Source organism: Mesocricetus auratus, unplaced genomic scaffold, assembly GCF_017639785.1.
Source record: "Mesocricetus auratus isolate SY011 unplaced genomic scaffold, BCM_Maur_2.0 Super-Scaffold_100023, whole genome shotgun sequence".
NCBI classification, from domain to species: domain Eukaryota; kingdom Metazoa; phylum Chordata; class Mammalia; order Rodentia; family Cricetidae; genus Mesocricetus; species Mesocricetus auratus.
The window spans coordinates 9,334,325-9,353,416 of record NW_024429204.1 but is presented as its reverse complement, the minus strand read 5'-3'; the positions used below and the strand labels follow the sequence as shown (position 1 = coordinate 9,353,416).

Sequence of the window (19,092 nt, the reverse complement as noted above, 5' to 3'; positions counted from 1 at the left end):
TATACATTAGCCTAAAACAATGACCCTGGTTATGTTTACCTGTAATTGAAATTTAGCATTTACTTTCCTAGTTTACTGCAGTTAGGAATAGATCTGATTGGGCATATTTTCGGTTAGATATAATTGTCTAAAGTAGGATCACTTCTTTCTGTTTCTTTGAACTTCTAAAGTCAGAGGCTCCCTAAAAATTCTACTAACCAGGTGAATGGCCATGTGATTAAAAGCTTAGGCAATGTCAGTAATATTCACATAATTTTATTTTCTTAACCAAAAACAACTCCCAAAAGTGCATACTAGTTGTCTTGAGTTTTTTTTTTTCTTGTGAGTCTTACATTGCTCACCCCATCCAAACACCTGTGCATGTCAAAGCATGATAGCATACACCTTTAGTCCCAGTGCTTGGGAGGCAGAGGAGATGAGTTTCTGAGTTCCAGATCAGCCAGGGCCACAGAGCGAGACCCTGTCAGAACAACAAAACAAAAAGCAAAAATAAACAAAGCACAAAACTAAAATCTGTGGGCAGATAATGAACCCAAATTACGTAACATAGAAAATATTTGGGTAGACACATACTGTGAGTTTTTAAATGCACGTTACAGAAGTCTTTAGGATGAAAAGGCTTATGAGCCATGTCTTCACAGTGTTCCCTTAAAATAGTATCTTCTTTGCCAATGTGAGTAGCCAAAATGTGGGAAACCCAAATGAGGGAAGCTAATTGGAGGGTCGTTCCCAGTTTACGTGGGTTTTATGAGCAATTCATTCATGAGCGCGCGTGTCTGGTCCGCTCCATGGCTGGATTCTCCGTGTCATGACTCAAAGCTCCACGATTTCTGTCTCGCAGATGACACAGGGTGTCCCAGCAGCCAGTCGGTATCCCCAGTGAAGACTCCCTCAGACACGGGGCACAGTCCCATCGGCTTTTGCCCTGGGAGTGATGAAGACTTTACCAGGAAGAAATGCAGGACTGGAACGGTTCCCGAGGGAAGTGTCCAGTCAGCTCGTTATAAGAAGGAACCAAAGGGAGGTGCCATAAAGCCAGGTAAGTGACATTACTCTTTACAATCTTAAAATGATTTCTTTTATTTCTCAGACTATAATTATATCATCCCTCCTTTCCAGTTCCATGCCCCACACTCTCCCATAAGCTCCTCTTTGCTCTCTTGCAAACTCAAGGCCTCATTTTCCTCCATTAATTGTTGTTGCATGCATGTATGTATCTATATACATGTATATGTCTAACTACAGAAATACCACCTGCTCGGTCTCTATAATATGTATGTATGTTTTGGGGAATAGGCATTTTGTATAGAGTAACAAATTGGCATGTTCTTTCTTAAGGGAGACAGAGTGTAGTAAGAGAGATTTCCATTGGAAATGTGCCTGTCAAATCAGAAATAACTCTGATACTCAGCACCCAGAAACACGTTTAAAAGAAACATTTTTAAGCTGGGCGTTAGTGGCTCATGCCTTTAATCCCAGCACTCAGGAGGCAGAGGCAGGTGGATCTCTGTGAGTTTGAGGCCAGCCTGGTCTACAGAGCGAGTTCCAGGACAGCCTCCAAAGCAATACAGAGAAACCCTGTTTCGAAAGACAAAAAAAAAAAAAAAAAAAAAAGAGGTAGCATATAGAGTATTTAATGCAATAGTTGTGAGAAATTAAGTATAGTGACATATCCATCTATCATAGACAGGCTTTTTTGTTTATTTTTAAGAAAACAAGTTGGAAATATATTATATATATATAAACGTTTTAACAGACATTTGAGCTCTATAATCAATTCTAACCTGTATTATGAATAAATTATAAAATGTGGCAATACATGTGAAGGGAGATTCTTATCTTGATGCCAGTACCTATAGCTAGGCATAATCACTAAGTTGGCTAGTATATTTTCTTTTAGCGATTTAAAGTTTGACAGGCTTACATGTAGATGCATCTACCCCTTCAAAAGTTACAGAATATTAGATGCTGTTAGACGACATGCAGATAGTTATTGCAAAGATGGACAAGCTGTGCACTTAGAAAGAAAGGTAAATTCTCGGAGCCTGCAATTTGTGAATTCTGTATCTCAGAAATATAAACAATTGTAGCATTAGAAAAAATACTCCTATGACATAAGATTTAACATCCATGGTTATGCTACACAGACAGACATACACAGATACACATATGCACAGACACAGACATACAGAGACACACAGACACACACACACACACACACACACACACACACACAGAGTGGACAGGACTCCACTTAGCTAACCTAATCAAAAGAATCACTCCCAGACAGGCCTAGCATCTCAAGTAGTTCTAGATCTCATTAAGAACTGAGAGTCACCATTGTAGAGACAGTGTGGGAATATCTTAAGTCTATTTAAATTGTATAGTTTAGTTGCTTTCGCTCTGCCTAACGGCTGCGCAGGTATCACACTATCTTTATCCAAAAATGTTTTATTACCACAGAAGGAAACCTTGAGTCTTTAGCAGCTGCTCGGAGTCCTCCCCAGAGTGATGCCTGGCACCTACTCTCTGTGGATTTGTATCTGCCCATAATGAAATCATACATGTGATCTTTCACGTATGCCTTTTTCATTCAGAAAAATGTCCTCAGGGCTCATCAGCGTAGCCTGTGCTGGTATTTTATTCTCTTTCATGGCTGGATAAAATTCCGTTTTGTGGAAATTCCCATTTTAGAGGAACATGTTTACAAGGCAGTTTTCCATTTACAAAACCTAAATGAGCGAACACTATTGAGAGCTTCCCCTGCCTCCAGCTTCCCCTCTGGTTACCCCTGCCCCAGCATGCTGCTGGACCCTGATAGCTCGTCCTTCCGTAATCTGATGAACGTTTTCTGTCTATGCTTTAACTGTTATGATAATGGTGCCATGAATTTTTGTATGCATGTTTATGTGGGAACATGTCTTCAGTTCTTTCAGATATGTAGTTAAGCCTAAAAAAATGCTAGGTCATGTGGTAACTCCATGCTAACTTTTTAATGACCTACCAGATTTGTTTCCAACATGGCTGAACTATTTGCCTTTCCTGCCACCAATGCATGAGGGTTCTAGTAACATAGGTTGTAGATTATCTGTATTTAAAAACAAGTCTTTTTTTTTTTCTTTTTGGTCTTGGTCTATCATGTGTCGTTACAACAGAATACCTGAGAAGGGGTATTTATTACTTATGGTTGGGGAGGGGATTCAGTGTGAAGACACTTCCTCTTGCTTGGGCCTTCAGGCTGGGTTATGTTATGTTAGAGGTTAGCACATGCAGAAGTTGGGTAATACATCTCAGGTCTCTCTCATCTCTTCCTTGTAGCCAGCATCAGATTGTTTCTGTACCTACAGTCCGTTAAATAATGATCACGTGTACCAAGTATCCAGTACTGTTTCAGCATCTTCGTGAATCTGGTTTCTTAAGTGGCGGGAATCCTAATTTAATGACCCTTGCCCAAAGGTGACTCTGCAAACAAAACTCCTGTCCACTACTTTTGATTTCATTCTTCATAGGCATAAAAACCACCTAAGCAACCTTTTCTTGATCTCTGTACTTGTGTTAAAGGAATCCTTAAATGTCCTGAGTCAACAAAAATTTCAAACGTTGTCCTTGAAAGAGTCCCTGCTGCTTTTGAACGGAACCCACTGGTGTACAGTAAATTCCTTCTTTGAGAAAAATCTGCAGGGTGTGGCCTACAAGGTCTCTGAACTTGTGGCTGAGTCAATCTGCCCAACTCATGAACAGAGAGAGAGGAAATGCAGGAAGCAAGGCCCTTGGATGACTCCTCCAATTTATATAACGCAAAGACAGTTGGCTAAAGCACCAGAAGGTTCTGCTCTCTCAGGTTAAAACCATCTTCTTCTCCGGAGTCCCACTGGACCCTTTGCCAATGCTGGTCTGCAGCCCTAGATGTATGATCTACTTTTTTTTTAAGGCAATTCATTAAAACCAATACCAATTTATTAAAATAGCAAGCAATTAGTGGCTGTTACTTGGGGCCTCCGGGACTCCTTAAGATTAAGTAACCAACACCTATCTAATTTTAGGTCCACTGCTCTAGATTTGGGAACACTACTGTCCCTACCACAGAAAGTAGTCATTGAAATGTCAGTGGCATCAAGAACAAGCAATGCCTCCTGGGCCTTGTGATGTAGACCAAGCCGAGAAACATGCCAGGGGATACAGGAAGGGCTTGGAAGGGAAATATAGCAAGCCTGCTCTTTTCCAACAGAGTCCTGAGCTACCCCCAGCAGGAAAACCCTTCCTACCAGGCAGAAGCTCCTTCTGGAAACTTCTGGGAGGCCATCTGTCATGTTGGCTTCTGTTGCTTACTAACTATGCAGATTTAATTAAAAGTCGTATCAAAGAGTGGAAGCAAAGCATTCCTATAGTGCTGTTGGATGATGCCGCTGTTGCTCTCTCCAGTTTTTCTTTTATTCCCATTTTGGCAAACCGTTGGAGGACATATCCATGTTTGTCATGAGCTGAGTGTCCAGTGGACACTCCAATGGGAAATAGACTGTGCTCTTTGTACAATGAGTTCAGTGTGAGGAGAGCGGTGAGGGTGAGGAGCACGTGTGACCCCATTTTGAGGGAGTGTGTAATTCAAGACAGAGCGCGGGATGATGAATCTGGGTGATAACACAGATCAAAAGAAAGGGATGGAAGCCTTCCTCCCTGGTGGCTTTCTGAGGAACCGGGTGATCGCAACCTTACACACACACACAACAGAGACTGACAGACATATACACACAAACACACACAGACATGTACACACAGACAGCAAACACAGACACACACGCATGCACACACACAGACACACAGACATACAGATACATACAGATACATTCTCTCTCTCTCTCTCTCTCTCTCTCTCTCTCTCTCTCTCTCTCTCTCTCTCTCTCTCTCTCTCCCCCCTGTATGCAGTGTGTGCTATCAGGATGCAAAACTACTTTACCCAGAAGTAAGAGCCCTAACTGGTTTGTTGCAAGTTTATTAAAATATTCCAGAGCTGCTTGTAGTTGCCGGTTCATTACTTGGAGAATATATCTGAGCCTGGGAAAGAGAAGGGTCCACTGTCATTATTTCTAAACCGAGGTACTAAAACCTTTGTCCACAGATCTGCTTGAAAGGTGTTGGGGGGTTGGGGGGTGGTGTGACACAACTTAAACAGACGGGAATGGTGAGAGGAGAAACCATGAGAGGCAGTTGAGGGAGTCAGCAAAGAGTCAGTGGTCAGAAATACTAGAATGGGACAGAAAGGCAACCACCCAGAAACTGAAATGTTGAAATCTGCATTTGAAAGATGTCACTCTACCTCCTTAGCCTGTCACCTGATACCACCAGCTATTGAAATTAGAGACCTGGCTGGCTGAACTATAATAACCTCAAAACAACGGCCTGGGATTGGTTACTTCTAGAAAAAAAAAAAAGCGTTCTGCATCCCAAGAAGCATTTGCTAGAAAACCCAGGAGGTACCAACTAGGTTAGTGATTCTGGCAGCCCCAGTTCCTGTCATAGAACCCTTTGCACGATTCGGGCCCGGATGTGTTTGCTGCTGCTGCTTCTACTTCAGAGTTCTGGGAGCAAAAATGACAGCTTGGCTGCTCACTCTTACACACCTCAGCTGCCAGAGCACCAGCCTCAGGCTCCAGAGTTGGCACACCGGGTGCAGATCTTTCCCGGGGCTCCTTTGGAATTGGAATCCCTTTCCCTAAGTAGCCCAGGTGGGCTTTGAACTGAAAACTGTCCTTTTGCTTAGCCTCCCAGGTGCTGAGATTCCAAGCGTTAGTGGTTTATAACTGCTCTCTTTTTTTTTATTTAAGTAGATTTTTTTTCATGCAGTATAACATGACTTACAGTTCCCTCCCCCAACTCCTCCCAGATCCTCCCCTGAACAAGAAAAACAGCCAGAAGTGCACAAGAAACACACGTAGATGCAGACATACACACGTTTGTGCACACAGGAATCCCATAAAAACACAAAACCAACTGGAAACCAAAGCATGTGCATAAAAGACCTGTAAAGACAAAAGACAAACAAACAATAAATCCCCCTGACAAAGCATTATGAAACAAAGAGCCTCCAAAAATGCCATTGAGTTCATTTTGTGGTTCCCATCTATAGCTGGACACGGACACCTGCCCTTAAGAGTAATTTATATACCCTGTGAAGCTCTGTTGTAGAAAACTAAGTTTTCCCTTGTGAGCAGTTATCAGTTGGTGATAGCTTCTGGGTTAGGGATGGAGGCATATGTCTAGTTCCCCTCCTGGTGCTGGGATGCCATCTGGTTTAGACCTGTGTAGGCCCTATGCATGCTGTCACAGAGTCTGAGTTTATATGCACTTTGGTCCTGTTGTGTTTAGCAGTGTTTGCTCCCTTGGTGCCTTCTATCCCTTCTGGCTCTGAGGAGAGGATTTGATGAAGACATCCATTTTAGATGGAATATTACAAGGCCTCTCATTCTCTCCACATTGCCCTATTGTAAGTCTCTGTATTGGTTCCCAAAGTGCAGGCAGGAGCTTTCCTGATGATGGCTGAGCAAGATGATCTATGAGTATAGCAGAATCTTTTTTTCCATTTTTTAAAGATTTATTTATTTATTACATATACAGTGTTCTGCCTACATGCCAGAAGAAGACACCAGATTGAATTGTAGATGGTTGTGAGCCACCATGTGGTTGCTGGGAATTGAACTCAGGACCCCTGGACGAGCAGTCAGTGCTCTTAACCTCTGAGCCATATCCTTATACTAGCAGAATCTTGTTAGGAATGATTATACTGCAGTGTTCCTTTAGCAGAATAGATGGATTTGGTCTCCCCCGTCTCCCACACACCCAGGTTCCTGGCCTATCTAGTCTCAGGGTCTTGGCAACCCAAATAGTGTCAGGGATGGGTTCCATCTCACGGAGTGGACTATATAGTCAATCAAAGATTGGTTGGTCACTCTCACAACCTTTGTGCAACTATTGTACCAACTAATCTCCCAGACAGGCCACCATTGTATGCTGAAAGCTTATAGCTAGGTTGCTATGTACCTTTGTCCTTTGGTAGTCCGCAGAATACCTTCCACTACCAAGAACAGTAGTCCATATGAGTAAGGGCTTTGGGAAGGCTCAAGCTTGACCTTCTGTGTTCCATGACATGGAGTTAATTTTCTCACATCTCGTCAGCCATAAGTAAAAGACCGCAGCAGCAATGTGCATCCTCGGTTATAGACCCCAATCTGTTTCTGACATGACATAGATAGATGGGAACATTTTAAGGGATATGTTAGATTTACTTTGGGGCTTGGATAGCCTTCTGAAATATGGCCAATAATCAGTAATGCCAATAGTAAGAAGAGCTGAGACTTTTACTCAATACTCAACTGTCCTTGGCGAAATTCCAAGCTCGTAACTCACCCAATTCTAACATCAGTACAAAAACAAAAGGCAGATGTCATTATCCTACATTTTGCAATTAGGGACACTAAAATGCAAAGATGATTTGCATCTCATCCCGTGGATAGACTTTAGATGGGGGCACCTATGCTCTTTGCTTTCAAACATTACAGAAGTTCTAAGGTGTGACCCCCAAAATGTAATTTCAGATAGAATAGAGCAATGTGACAATTAAGAAAGATATACTGGCATATAAGATTTTTTTTACTATTTATAAATCCTTAAAAATTCTTATTATTTTACATTACTTGATATAGTCATGGGTAGACAGTGCTGTTGCTGATGACGGTGTAGCATCGATTACATTCAGAAGGCTGAACATAAGCTTTTTGAGGCAGCCCAGTAAAAGAAATCCTAGAGACAGGATATGGACATCGAAGGGATGTTAAGTTCTTTTCACTTAATCATGAGTGAGGTCATTCTTTATAAAAACTTGTTGCTGTGAATGGACACACACACACACACACACACACACACACACGGAGGAACAGATAAACACAGAGAGTATGAAGATATATATCATACATACATATATACATATATATAGAGCGAGAGAGAGAGAGAGAATATGAATATGAATGAGTATGAGAGCAGCTGGTGATGGAATTCAGAGTCTTTACATGTCCTGGTTAGTTTATACTACCAACTTAACATGACCTGATGTCACCTGGGAAGAGGGGACCTCAACTCAAGAATTGCCTGGATGGGATTGGCCTGTGTCACTGGTGTGAGAGATTGTCTTGATTCATGACAGGTATAGGACACTGCCCACTGGGGACAATACCATCCACAGGCAGGTGTGCCTGGGATAGAAAGCTAACTCAGGGTGAGCCAGAGAGCAAGCCAGTAAACAACACCCCTTCGTGGTTTCAGATTCCAGGTCCCTGCTCTGACTTCCCTGATGATAAACTGCTACCTAGACTTCTAAGCTCAGCAGACCTCCCCTCCCACCAAGTGGCTTTGGCTCAAGTGTCTCATTGCAGCAAAAGAATGAAGCCGGCGCATTAGACGGGAGCTCTTACTTAATTTCTTAGCTTCTTGAATGAAGATCATTACTTTGTTCGAGACTCTGATGTTCTCATGCTGAGAGCCCATGTTTACAGAATACAGGAAATGATGCTCTGTGTTGGAGGATCTCATAGAGCATCCCAGCAGGACCAAATCTGTAGCATCAACCAGAAACATAATGACCAAGCGCACTTAAGTGTTTATCTCCGTGACTGGTTTGTGTATTTACTCTCGTGTCTTCCTCCCATCTGTGCCTTTGATGACATACTCAGTCAAAATAATGGTGCCAAATGGACCTTAATGGGCTTCCCCTAAGAATTAGTCCATCGTAATCCTCTCCTCAAAGGCAACCGCTGTCCAAATCCCAGTCTCCTAGGATTTACTGCATGGTCAGTGTTCTCAGCCACTGAGTTTGGGGGTCTGCCAGATGCTCGCCATTTACCCTAATGTGTTGAGGAAGCCGCGCTGGTCTCTCAGACTTGGTGGAAGACTACACCCACCATTGTGCATGCTCACTGACCCCCAGTATGACAGACGTAAACCCGGAAACGGTTTTCATATGCGAAGCTGCAAACCAAGAGCTATAAATCATGCGGATGTATGCTTTAGGGTTGGGCTTTTTAGTTCCTCTAAGTGGGAGAAACATTTGTTAAAAGCTGTCTGCAAGCTGGGCGTTGGTGGTGCAAGCCTTTAATCCCAGCACTTGGGAGACAGAGGCAGGCAGATCTCTGTGAGTTTGAGGCCAGCCTGGTCTACAGAGGGAGTTCCAGGACAGCCTCCAAAACAATACAGAGAAACCCTGTCTTGAAAAAAAAAACTGTCTGCAAGGGAGTGGGCAATACAGTCCCACATCCTGAGCGAACAAGAGAGGAGGGCCGTGTGTTAGTCAGGTTTCTCTAAAGGAATGCCCTGACAGAATGAAGTAATTAATCTATACAGATATACGCTAAGAGGGGACTTAACAGGCTGTGATCTGAGTTGTCCCGCAATGGCTGTCTCCTGACAGAAAGGACAAAGGTCCAGTAGTTCGGACCACAAGACCAGATGTGTCAGCAGTCCCAGGCTGGTGCTGGAGTCCCAGGGACGTCCTGGAGAAGCGGCCACTCTTCCGCTTGTGTTGGAACCCTGAAAAAGCAGCTTCTGGCACCCAGTGAATAGTGAACTCACCAGCAAGAGTGAGGGCAGACAGACGAGAAGCCAAGGCCTCCTCCTTCTGTGTCCTTTTATGTCGGCTGCTACCAGGAGGTGGCCCACATTGAGGATGGATCTGACCAGAACTTTTATCCAGATGTGGGATAGGTGTTCCACCTCAAATAACCCAACCAAGAAACGTCCCTCACTGGTGTGATCAGATACTTGCATTTTAGTGCACTATAAATGTAGTTGACAGCCAAGGCTAGCCACCACGGGTCACATTTCCTAGAGTCCAGAGAGAAGGAGTTTGGAGGCTCCATGTGAAAGAGTTGTGGACTTGAGTAGGGCACCAATGACACAAGCTTACTGTTGTCTCCGCAAGTGCGTTCGTAGTATATCATTTGGTTGTGCTTGTACAGTGGTTTACACAAGTGTATTTGTTCAACAGCATAGTTTGTTTCCTTGGGTGATTCAAGTAGTAAAATTCTCCTACCATATGACCCGGATCTGGGAGAGAGGTAATATAGGGCATCAGAAAGTAAGCTACATGGCCCCAAGCAGGGGTTAGCTTCTGAAACGTGGCTACAGTGCACTTAACAGAATATTTGTAGCATCGTGTAAAGGTTATCGCCCTACATCAAAGTACAAAGGGAGGGTGATGTGGGAAGTTCTGTGATTATGTCAATAAAGCACTGCTGGCCAATAGGAATATAGATATGTGGGACTAGGAGTCCAGGAGGACTCTGGGAAGGAGAAACAGAGAGAGTCAAGATGTAACGCCATGGGGTAGGAAGCCCAGAAAGTTCTCCGGTAAGAGAAATACTTAGATTATCAATTATGGGATAATTACTTAAGTCAGAGCTAGCCAGTAAGAAACAAGCAAGGCCAACAGCTTCATAATTAATATAGCCTCCTGTGTGTTTATTTGGGACTCATGGGGTTCTAGAACCAGGCTGGCGGGAAGGCTCCTCTCAAGGAAAAAGCTTCTCTTTACAGGAGGGGATTCTCAGTTCCCCCACGAGATTAGAAGGTTTCTGCTAAACATAGGTTTGCCTTCTGGCTATACACTCATTACCTTATGCGTGAATCCAGTACATGTATGTGAAGTGTTTTCAATGTATGGAAAGGGTTCTCATTCGTAAGTTGCGAAGGGGGAAAGTGAGTGCTGTCTGCTCTCATCTCATCCACTTTAAACATGTGGATGTGGCTGATACATGAACACATGTGAAATAAGTGTTGGGAGTCAGAATAAAGCAAGATAGAGGTAGTCACCGGGAAAGGCAGGGAGATGTTGTGAGATGCTAAGCCTGTTGCTGCCAGCTTAGGGATAGACAGAGTGGGGAACAAGGAAGGGGGTGTCTGTAGCCGACGAGGGAGGTCTGTGTTGTCAGAGTGGTGGGAGGCCATTTCAGAGTTTCAGGAGAGGAGGCGTAGCTAGATTTATGTGTTTGAGACCCCTCATGTAACTTGGGAAGCCCCAGTTGTCCAGGAGTCAAACTGAACAGGATGGAAAAGTCAGATGAGTTAGCCTAGGTTTGGATAAACAGTCAAGTATAGCATCCATGACTCCCATTTTCTTAATAGCATTATTTTTTTGTCAACGCCAATGAGTTTCAGGTAGATGAAGTCAAAAATAACAAGTACTCTTGAATGTATCGTTTTAATTGTATGTATTGGTGATGTCTTATTGATTTATAATAAGGCTTTGTATATAAAACCTTATTATAAATCAGGGTCTCACTGTTGACGGAAGTTTCTGTCCCACCCAGGCCTACAGCCATTCAGTCCCAAATAAACACACAGAGACTTTTATTAATTTATAAACTGTCTGGCCTATTGCTCAGTCTTATTACTAACAAGCTCCTACAACTTACATTAACCCATAATTCTTATCTGTGTTTAGCCACGTGGCTTAGTACCTTTTCTCAGTATGGCATTCTCTTCCTCTGCATCTAACTCAAGACTCTGTCTCTGTGCTTCCTCTTCCCAGAATTCTCCGAGTCTGGTAGCCCCACCTATACTGCCTACTGGCTATTGGCCAATCGGCATTTTATTAAACCAATGAGAGTGACTAGTCTTTACATTGTACAAGAGCATTATTCCACATCATCTCACACTCTGCATCCTTGGCTGACCTGGAGCTTTGCATGTAGACTAGCTGGTCTTGATCTCACACAGGGTCTGCCTGCTTCTGCCTCACAAGTGCTGGGATGACAAGTGTGCCCTGCCATGCACAATTATTTGTATGTGTTTTTTTAAGTTTTATTCGGTTTCTCTCACCTCTTTAGCTAATTTTTGATTCATCTAAGTTTTTCAGATAAAAAATCACCTTTACTTCAACCTAACTTCTTTAAGTTAAAGCAATTTTGAATGCATGTCTTGCAGGCTCATTGGTTGTTTTTTTTTTTTTAAGCCTACATTTATTGTGAGGATATAGGGTTTTATCAACCCTAAATGCACTAATTAAACCCAGACTGGTATTTCTTTGTCTCTTACAGAGTAGCATGTAGGTATTTGGGTGATCCAGGATGATTGACACTTAGGCTGCTATAACAGTTCTCTTTTCCTTGAGAGGCTATATTGCCTGCCATGATCCAGGCAGAAGGGAGGGGCAAAGAGAGTTTGACAGCACCTGGCCATCTTCAGGTCAGAAAAGAAGCGGCACGTGTCATTTCTAATTATATCCCGGGACAATCAGTCACAGGGACACCTGTTACCATAGAAGGGACTGCAGAGATGGACACGGGTAAGTGACCAGCAGGCTGTCACAGTGGTCCCTTGAATAGCAGAAGGACAGCTGGATTTTCTGTTATCCTGTAGGTATCTGAGTGTCTTTCACAACGGAGATATGAGATCATGTAGCAGGCGGTGTAGGGTTGCACAATCTCTATAGCCAATCACTGACTGTACTGCTATCCAAGTGATTCTTAAAAGGTGGAGGGTACCACTCCTGAAGAATAATAAGAAAATGAGTGTGTTTTTTAAAATCACCTAAACATAAGCAGAGCAAGGACAAAGAAAATGGGCGTGCCAAGTGGATGGCCTTAATCCCGCACAAAGAGTTGCAGGCAACTAAGAAATGCTGAGGAGTGAGACATCCCCAGGGAAGAGCACACAAATGGGTTACCCACACTAAATGCTTATCTCTGAAACATATGTACAAGTAACATCATACAGACCAAACGGGTTATATTTAGGAACACACACACACACACACACACACACACACACACCAACAATTAATGAAAAAATAAGAGGCCATGGATTTGAAAAAGCAAAGAGGGGTTTATGGAAGGGTTTGGACAAGGAAAGGAAGAAAGAAATGTGATTGTATTATAACCTCAATAATTAAAAAAAAAAACGAGTTTCCAATGTTTGATATGTAAGATTCTCATGTGAAGACATCCCATCTGAAAGCAGCCAGACCAGACTTGGGCCATTTCAGACTGACATGTGGTTTTCCAAATGACACTTTCTGTTCAAAGATCCCTACAATAAGAGGCTTGGGGAAGGCTCAGCAGAAAGAGATTCCTTCTTCTGTGAGAGGTAATTGCGGGGGGAGGTACTCAACTTATATTTAGACACTGAAGTAGGGTGATGTAGGTCACCCTTGAGCAGGTGGGGGAGGGCTAGCAGAGGGAGACTATCATGTCAAGAAACGTTTTCTGTTTTCTCAGTTGTGTGGGGAAATAGTTAATACTTAGCTTTTTCTCAGTGCCATGGGGTCATAAGTGATGCGAGGCGTATATCAGAGAACACAGTGCTTACACCCTGCAGGGCACTGGGAAGAAACTGAACACAGCCTCCATCTTTGCAATCCTCTGTGTTAACATCAGACAGAAGGCTTTAATATAGTGGAAAACCTTTGCCCAACAAACAACATTTGCTCAGTGGATGATCAGTTTCCTTGCAACCCCCAAATGGGAGAAGTTTACAAACGACACGACTGTTAGACGTTCGAATACCACCCCCTCCTTCCGTTGGGCTCCTATCGTCTGTATTGTCTTGTTGGTACGAATTGTTCTGATTTGAGGGCGCACACTCTGGTGAAGTGTCTACTTCAGGAGAGCTCTTGTTTGGAAAGACTGTTCCTCCAGTTGTCCCGGATGGAGAGCCCTGGATTCCATTTTCTCCTCCTCAGCACAACACATCTCCCCGGCTCTTCTCTGCCTGGCAGCGTGGTGAAGTGACCCGCATACTTAAATAGCTCTAATTCAAGAGGTACCCGAGCCTTTCCCTGGAAATGTCACATGCTTGCCATTGAATTGAGAGCTCTGTGGGTGTTTGGTGTCATTTCTTGCTTACTCGTTGGGGCATTAGAATCCAAATGTGTGAGACGGCTCTGTGCTTTGTTCCACTATTGCCGAAGGATTAGCTATGACCGTTGTGCAAGCATTTGCCTCCATTTGACAATTTGGGGTTTCTGCAAATGCTTTGTGTCCATTCACGAGGGCGATGCTTTCATTTGAAATGCTGCAGTCACCAGGGAATAGGCCCCGTGCTCTTCCCTGATAGGCCAGCTCTCCCTCTGCCTCCTGTTGCTATGGTGCCCAGCAGAGTAACTTCCTTGCCCTGCACATGGAGGAGGCTCCGTCTCCATGGATACCCCACTCCGAGACTGTACTCTACTGAGTGAGATGAGCTGCACACACTGTATTTCTGCAAAAGACACAGCCCAGCCTGAGCTGGGAGGCTGTTTGCAGGGTTTGCCATGAAAGTCTATGGAGCTTACTTTCTTAGTAAGTAGTATTAGTCACAGTAAGTAATTGATTATATTGGATCACTCTGTGTGTGTGTATGTGTGTGTGTGTGCGTGCGCGTGCGCGTGCGCGTGTGCGTGTGCGAGCGCGTGTGCGTGTTGTGTGTGTGTGTGAAGTTACAAAAGGCTGAAAATAGGTAGTAAAAACAAATGACAACTCTGCCCTTTAGAACATTTATCTACTCTGAATGTAGGGTCAATGACTAAAGTTGTTATTTTTCTTTTCTTTAATGCCTACACACGTTGTTTCAAATACCTCAGTCTTTTATGAGTCTGTGTGTGTGAACTAATGCCGACAATAAGTATAAAAGGACTCTGGACGGTTATCTCTTGACATGTTCTCCTCTCTCTGAGCACTGCCTGTGCATTTATAAACAGTGAGCTTGGCATAAGGAGTGTCTGTGCTGGGGACGAGACAAGCATGGCCACAATTAACGCTAATTGGCACCGCACATGGTTTGCAGTGGGCCTCTCTGTAGGCCGGGATGCGGTGCATTTATTGTCAAGAGAGAATCTGCTTCTGTGATTAGTGAAAGAGATGCCCATGTCTGCTGCTTAGCTGTGGAAAATATTCAGGACACGTCTGTCTGACCTACTTTAATTTACTGTCTTCCACGGCATCCAGTAGACATTCAGGAGCTCTTCATGCCCATGGGTTGGGCATGTGGAAGAGTTTGTATTTGTGTGGTCTGAGTTGATGGCACTCTTCCTCTTGGCTGTACGCTCCAGGAGCTTAAGAGTTGGATCCCTGCTGTTGTAAAACACGTGAATGATCTTCAGATGCCTTACTTCTGCTGGGCAAATGATGAATGCCTGTGGTGTTAAAATTAATTAGTAGAAACATAAGGATGGCTATGCATATGGTTACACTGGCTCTAGCTAACTGGTTTTAAAACTGTACAATTAAGAATGTTACATCTTCAATAGATAATGTGCCGTCTGGTGACTCCATGAGCACACAGCATTGTGCTAGACTGTAAAGTTCTTTTGTTTTCCATAATTGATGGCCATTCAAGCAAAAGACATACGATGTTTGTGTCCAAAAAGTCTCACAGTGGTGGTTGTCCCAAGTGGCAGAAGGTCCCACCCCCTGAGAGCATGACCGCACTGATGACTGGCTGTGTTCCCAACTTGTCACATGGGTCAAGCCTTAGACCATGATTTCATGTTTTATGAAAACAGTTTCCATCGGTTGAGGAAGCAATGAGCAAATCTTTTTATGTTAAATTTTGCAGGAACCACTATCTTGGTAACCCTGGAAGCCCCATCTATGACATTGTCCCCATAGTTTTCACATCAGCGATAGAGGGAGAATCCATGTCTTTTTTCCCCCCATTTTATCTAATGAATTCTATTTCTTGCTTATCTTTGAAAATGAGGGGTGTGTGTGTGTGTGTGGTGTTCAATTTGACCTCAAAATGTCTATGTCTTTTACCTAAAATGTGCAGAAGAAAATAGGGCCAATCAGCTAAGGTTCTTTTGAAAATTTGATGACATGTGGCATAGAGTAACTATTAGGTGGTATTATAGTGTGACCACTTTAAATATAGCATGGTCATTGTGATGACACATGGTGGTCAAGGGAGGTTTTAGATAACAGCTTGAACAGTATTTTTTTCAGCTTATTAAGTTGTATGTTAAGTACTAAGAACCTATATATACTTGGCATTTAGAAGGTAGCCATGAATTTCTATGTATAAGAGAGCGTAATGATCCCAAAGTGAAATATTCAGACTTTTTGTTCACTTCAAACATGTTGCTTTCTATTTTGTTAGATAGCTACACATGCATAACAGAATGTTTTCCAGTTAATTCTGTTGCCACTAACAGTGACTATTTAGGCTATTACATGTGCTAGCATGGCGAATGAAGCTAGGCCGTAGCACAATTGTAGTCCATATTTATGACATGAATTGAACATGTGACAATTAAAACATAGGCGTGAGGTTTTTAATCTCACTTCCTGGAAAGATTTCTGTTCAGGGGTTGGTGGATACAATATTTTGAAGAAGGGATAACCGCACAAAGTTGAAAGATCAGGGAATGACAGGAGATGGGAAATGACTGATTAATCTATAAAAATAGGTCCCACGCTGGGATTTTTTCCTTTTGCGCTAATCCTGTGTGACAGCCGAGCATAAATAAAGGAAGAAACCGAAGGGAAAAGAGAAATGGGTACCATATGCACAGAGCCTGCCGGCGCTTGTCTTAAAGTGAAGAGCTGACCTAGATTATACTTCGCAACTTTATTTTTATTTTAACGTCATTTTCATTCCTACTTTTTTCCTGGCATAGTCTCTTCCTTCCATCTGTTGGCCATGGGAAGAATGTAGCATGTGTAAAAAGGACGAAACCACCCTCTCAGTTGAATAGAAAATGGGGTGGGGTAGGGTACGGTGGGGCGGGGCCTATAGAGGTTAGGAATGGGGGAGCAGTACAGACCAACACACTCCACCTACATCTTGCTGAGTGTAATTTGTACACACACGTCACGCAGATGATCCAGTAAGAATCCAGCCTCTTTTCCACTGTTCTAAGACAACAAATCTTTAACACCATCCCAACTAACAAGGCAACTTTCAGTTCCATTCTCCTGATCTGAAAATGAAAAGATGCCCTTGTTTTTTCCCGTTGTTGTTGGTCATGCCTGCCCATGCCGTGAGCAGGTTGTCAAGGTTTGTGTGTTAGGTCTTTGGGTTGCTTTCCTATCGTTATTTGACCCCTGGGAGCTTTAGGCAGTCTTGGTTAACTCTTCTGTGTGCTGGATCCTTTTGCAACAGTGGGAACCTGTGGCCGCTCAGGTAGAGGTCTATTCCCTCGGCTGAAGCAGTAGTGACATTGTTTATGGAAACTGGATATTCCTGAGTCTGGTTTCTTGTGCTCACCTCAGCTGCTGAGATAAGCAGCCCCACAGGCCTCTTCCAGGAAGATCTGGTTTCCACCCAAGACTAGGGGCAGCCCTGACTGTTCTTGAGTGACCGAGGCTACGCTTGAACGTGATACTGGGTTACAGCATGACATCCAATGCTTTCCCCCCCCTGAGTAGTAGGAGATGGGAGGAAATCCCAGCCACATGCTTAGAAGAGAGCTCAGAGAGAGAGATGGTTTGGGATCAGCAGATCGCACCACTGTCTCCCTGCTGCCAAGACCCAAACAGCAGACTGTAAAGGGGTGTTGCCTGTGCCTTGAGGTTTGGCACAAGCAACTTCACATTCCCGCCATCAGACTCAGCCACCATTCAACAGAACTGAGCCGAGCTCCATTCACAAGTGCTGCCCACTAAACTGTTATGCTATTACTATGGTCTCCGTGTGATTGGTGTTTTTTAGATCGTTCTTTATTGAGACGTGAATGTCTTTAGAACAAAAAACCATCTTTCCTTCCCCCCCCCTTACCCTGCCTTTCTCCCTCCCGCCCTCTTTCTCTGTCTCACTCTCTGTCAATCATCCCGATGCATTTTGTTACTTCTCTCAACCACTCCATTATCATCTGGATGTTCGATTTTGCCGCTTCCCCTGTTCCTTCTTCGGCGTTGCCCATGACATGTGCATAGAAAAGATCATTTATAGCATGGGTGTGCGCTACACAGCTTGGTGACCATGACCTGATTCCATTCGAAGAACTGCCATCAGGAAAGCCTGCCTGCTCTTCCCAGATTCTACTCTCTGCCTCACAACCGGAGGGACCACTGTACCGAGAAGTGCTTTTTTTTCTCTCTTTTCCTTACACTTAAAGATAGTTTTGCCACCTTGGACGCACGCCCTTGGATACATGATAGGACTCAAGGGTCCATTTTTAAAACCCTATAGCCCATTTCCCCTCTAACTTTGTGTTTTCCTTCATCGCACGGCTCATTACACTTAGTAGGTCTTCAAGGGATGCTTTTTGAATAGACAGGATGGGAGCCTAGGAGGTATTTTTGTGCTTCTAGATTGCAAGGTAGTATTAACTGACTCTATGGGGCTTGGTCCTTCGGGTCCTTGTTTTATCTTATTGGGGTGCTTGTAAATGTGATACACACACATATCTCATCAAGTCTGATTGCTTGGAGGCATCTTCATGCCAGCATTTCCAGATCCTACTTACCTTCTTTTTGCTGCCATGCTAACATTCTCCAGTGGTCTTAATATGTTCACAAGGCTCTGCTTGAAACTTTTCTGTCCCCTTTTAATTTTTTGTAAGCCGTTAAGGGATGGGGAGGGGAGCAGAGCAGTGGAGAGAACATTGGGGCACTTGAATTTAGAAGTTAACTTGTAGAGGGGAGGGGGACAGAGTAGCTGGGCAGGCAAAGGCTTGGCCTGAGAGCATGTCCTCTTTGCCAGCTGTCACTGAGAGGGAGATCCTAGGGACGGTTCCATTAAAGCCGTCCATAGACGGGCAGAGCGTCATCTAATGGTGAGCACACGTCATTCTCTTCAGAGGCTACAAGCCTCGCTGGGATAAGCAGAAAGCCCTTTCAGAGAGAAACAGGGGGCCAAGGGGAGTACCCAGAAGCTCCAGACTCTTAGGAGCTTGTGGTAAGGATGGTTTTCAGTTGACAGACAGTGTTGGGAGCTGCAGAGCTTGAGCCGGTCGCTGGAGACGGACTACCTCCTCTTAGAGCCTCGCCTAACGCCGCAGCTCCAGAAGGAAAGCGGAAGTGCAGCATAGCGTCCCGGGTGCTCGCTCCCCCAGAACCAAGGCCTCTTGGTTCCCCCAAGAGGAGGGAAGGGAAAAGTAAGCAGCGCATGTAGAGTTTCTGACCAAGGAGG

General features: G+C 43.9%; 1 protein-coding gene across 8 annotated transcripts in view; it reads left to right on the top strand.

Moving 5' to 3' along the window:
* The window catches only part of Sybu (syntabulin), a 108,343-nt gene that overhangs the window by 62,910 nt on the left and 26,341 nt on the right, over positions 1-19,092 (top strand). For 6 of the 8 annotated variants that reach the window (XM_040730462.1, XM_040730461.1, XM_040730458.1 and 3 more), the window contains exon 4: positions 842-1,039. In XM_040730462.1, the coding sequence (XP_040586396.1) occupies positions 842-1,039 (198 nt within the window). Of the gene's footprint in view, positions 1-841; positions 1,040-14,171; positions 14,322-19,092 lie in introns of those variants that run through there. The other 2 variants (XM_040730463.1, XM_040730465.1) reach the window with 2 other exon arrangements.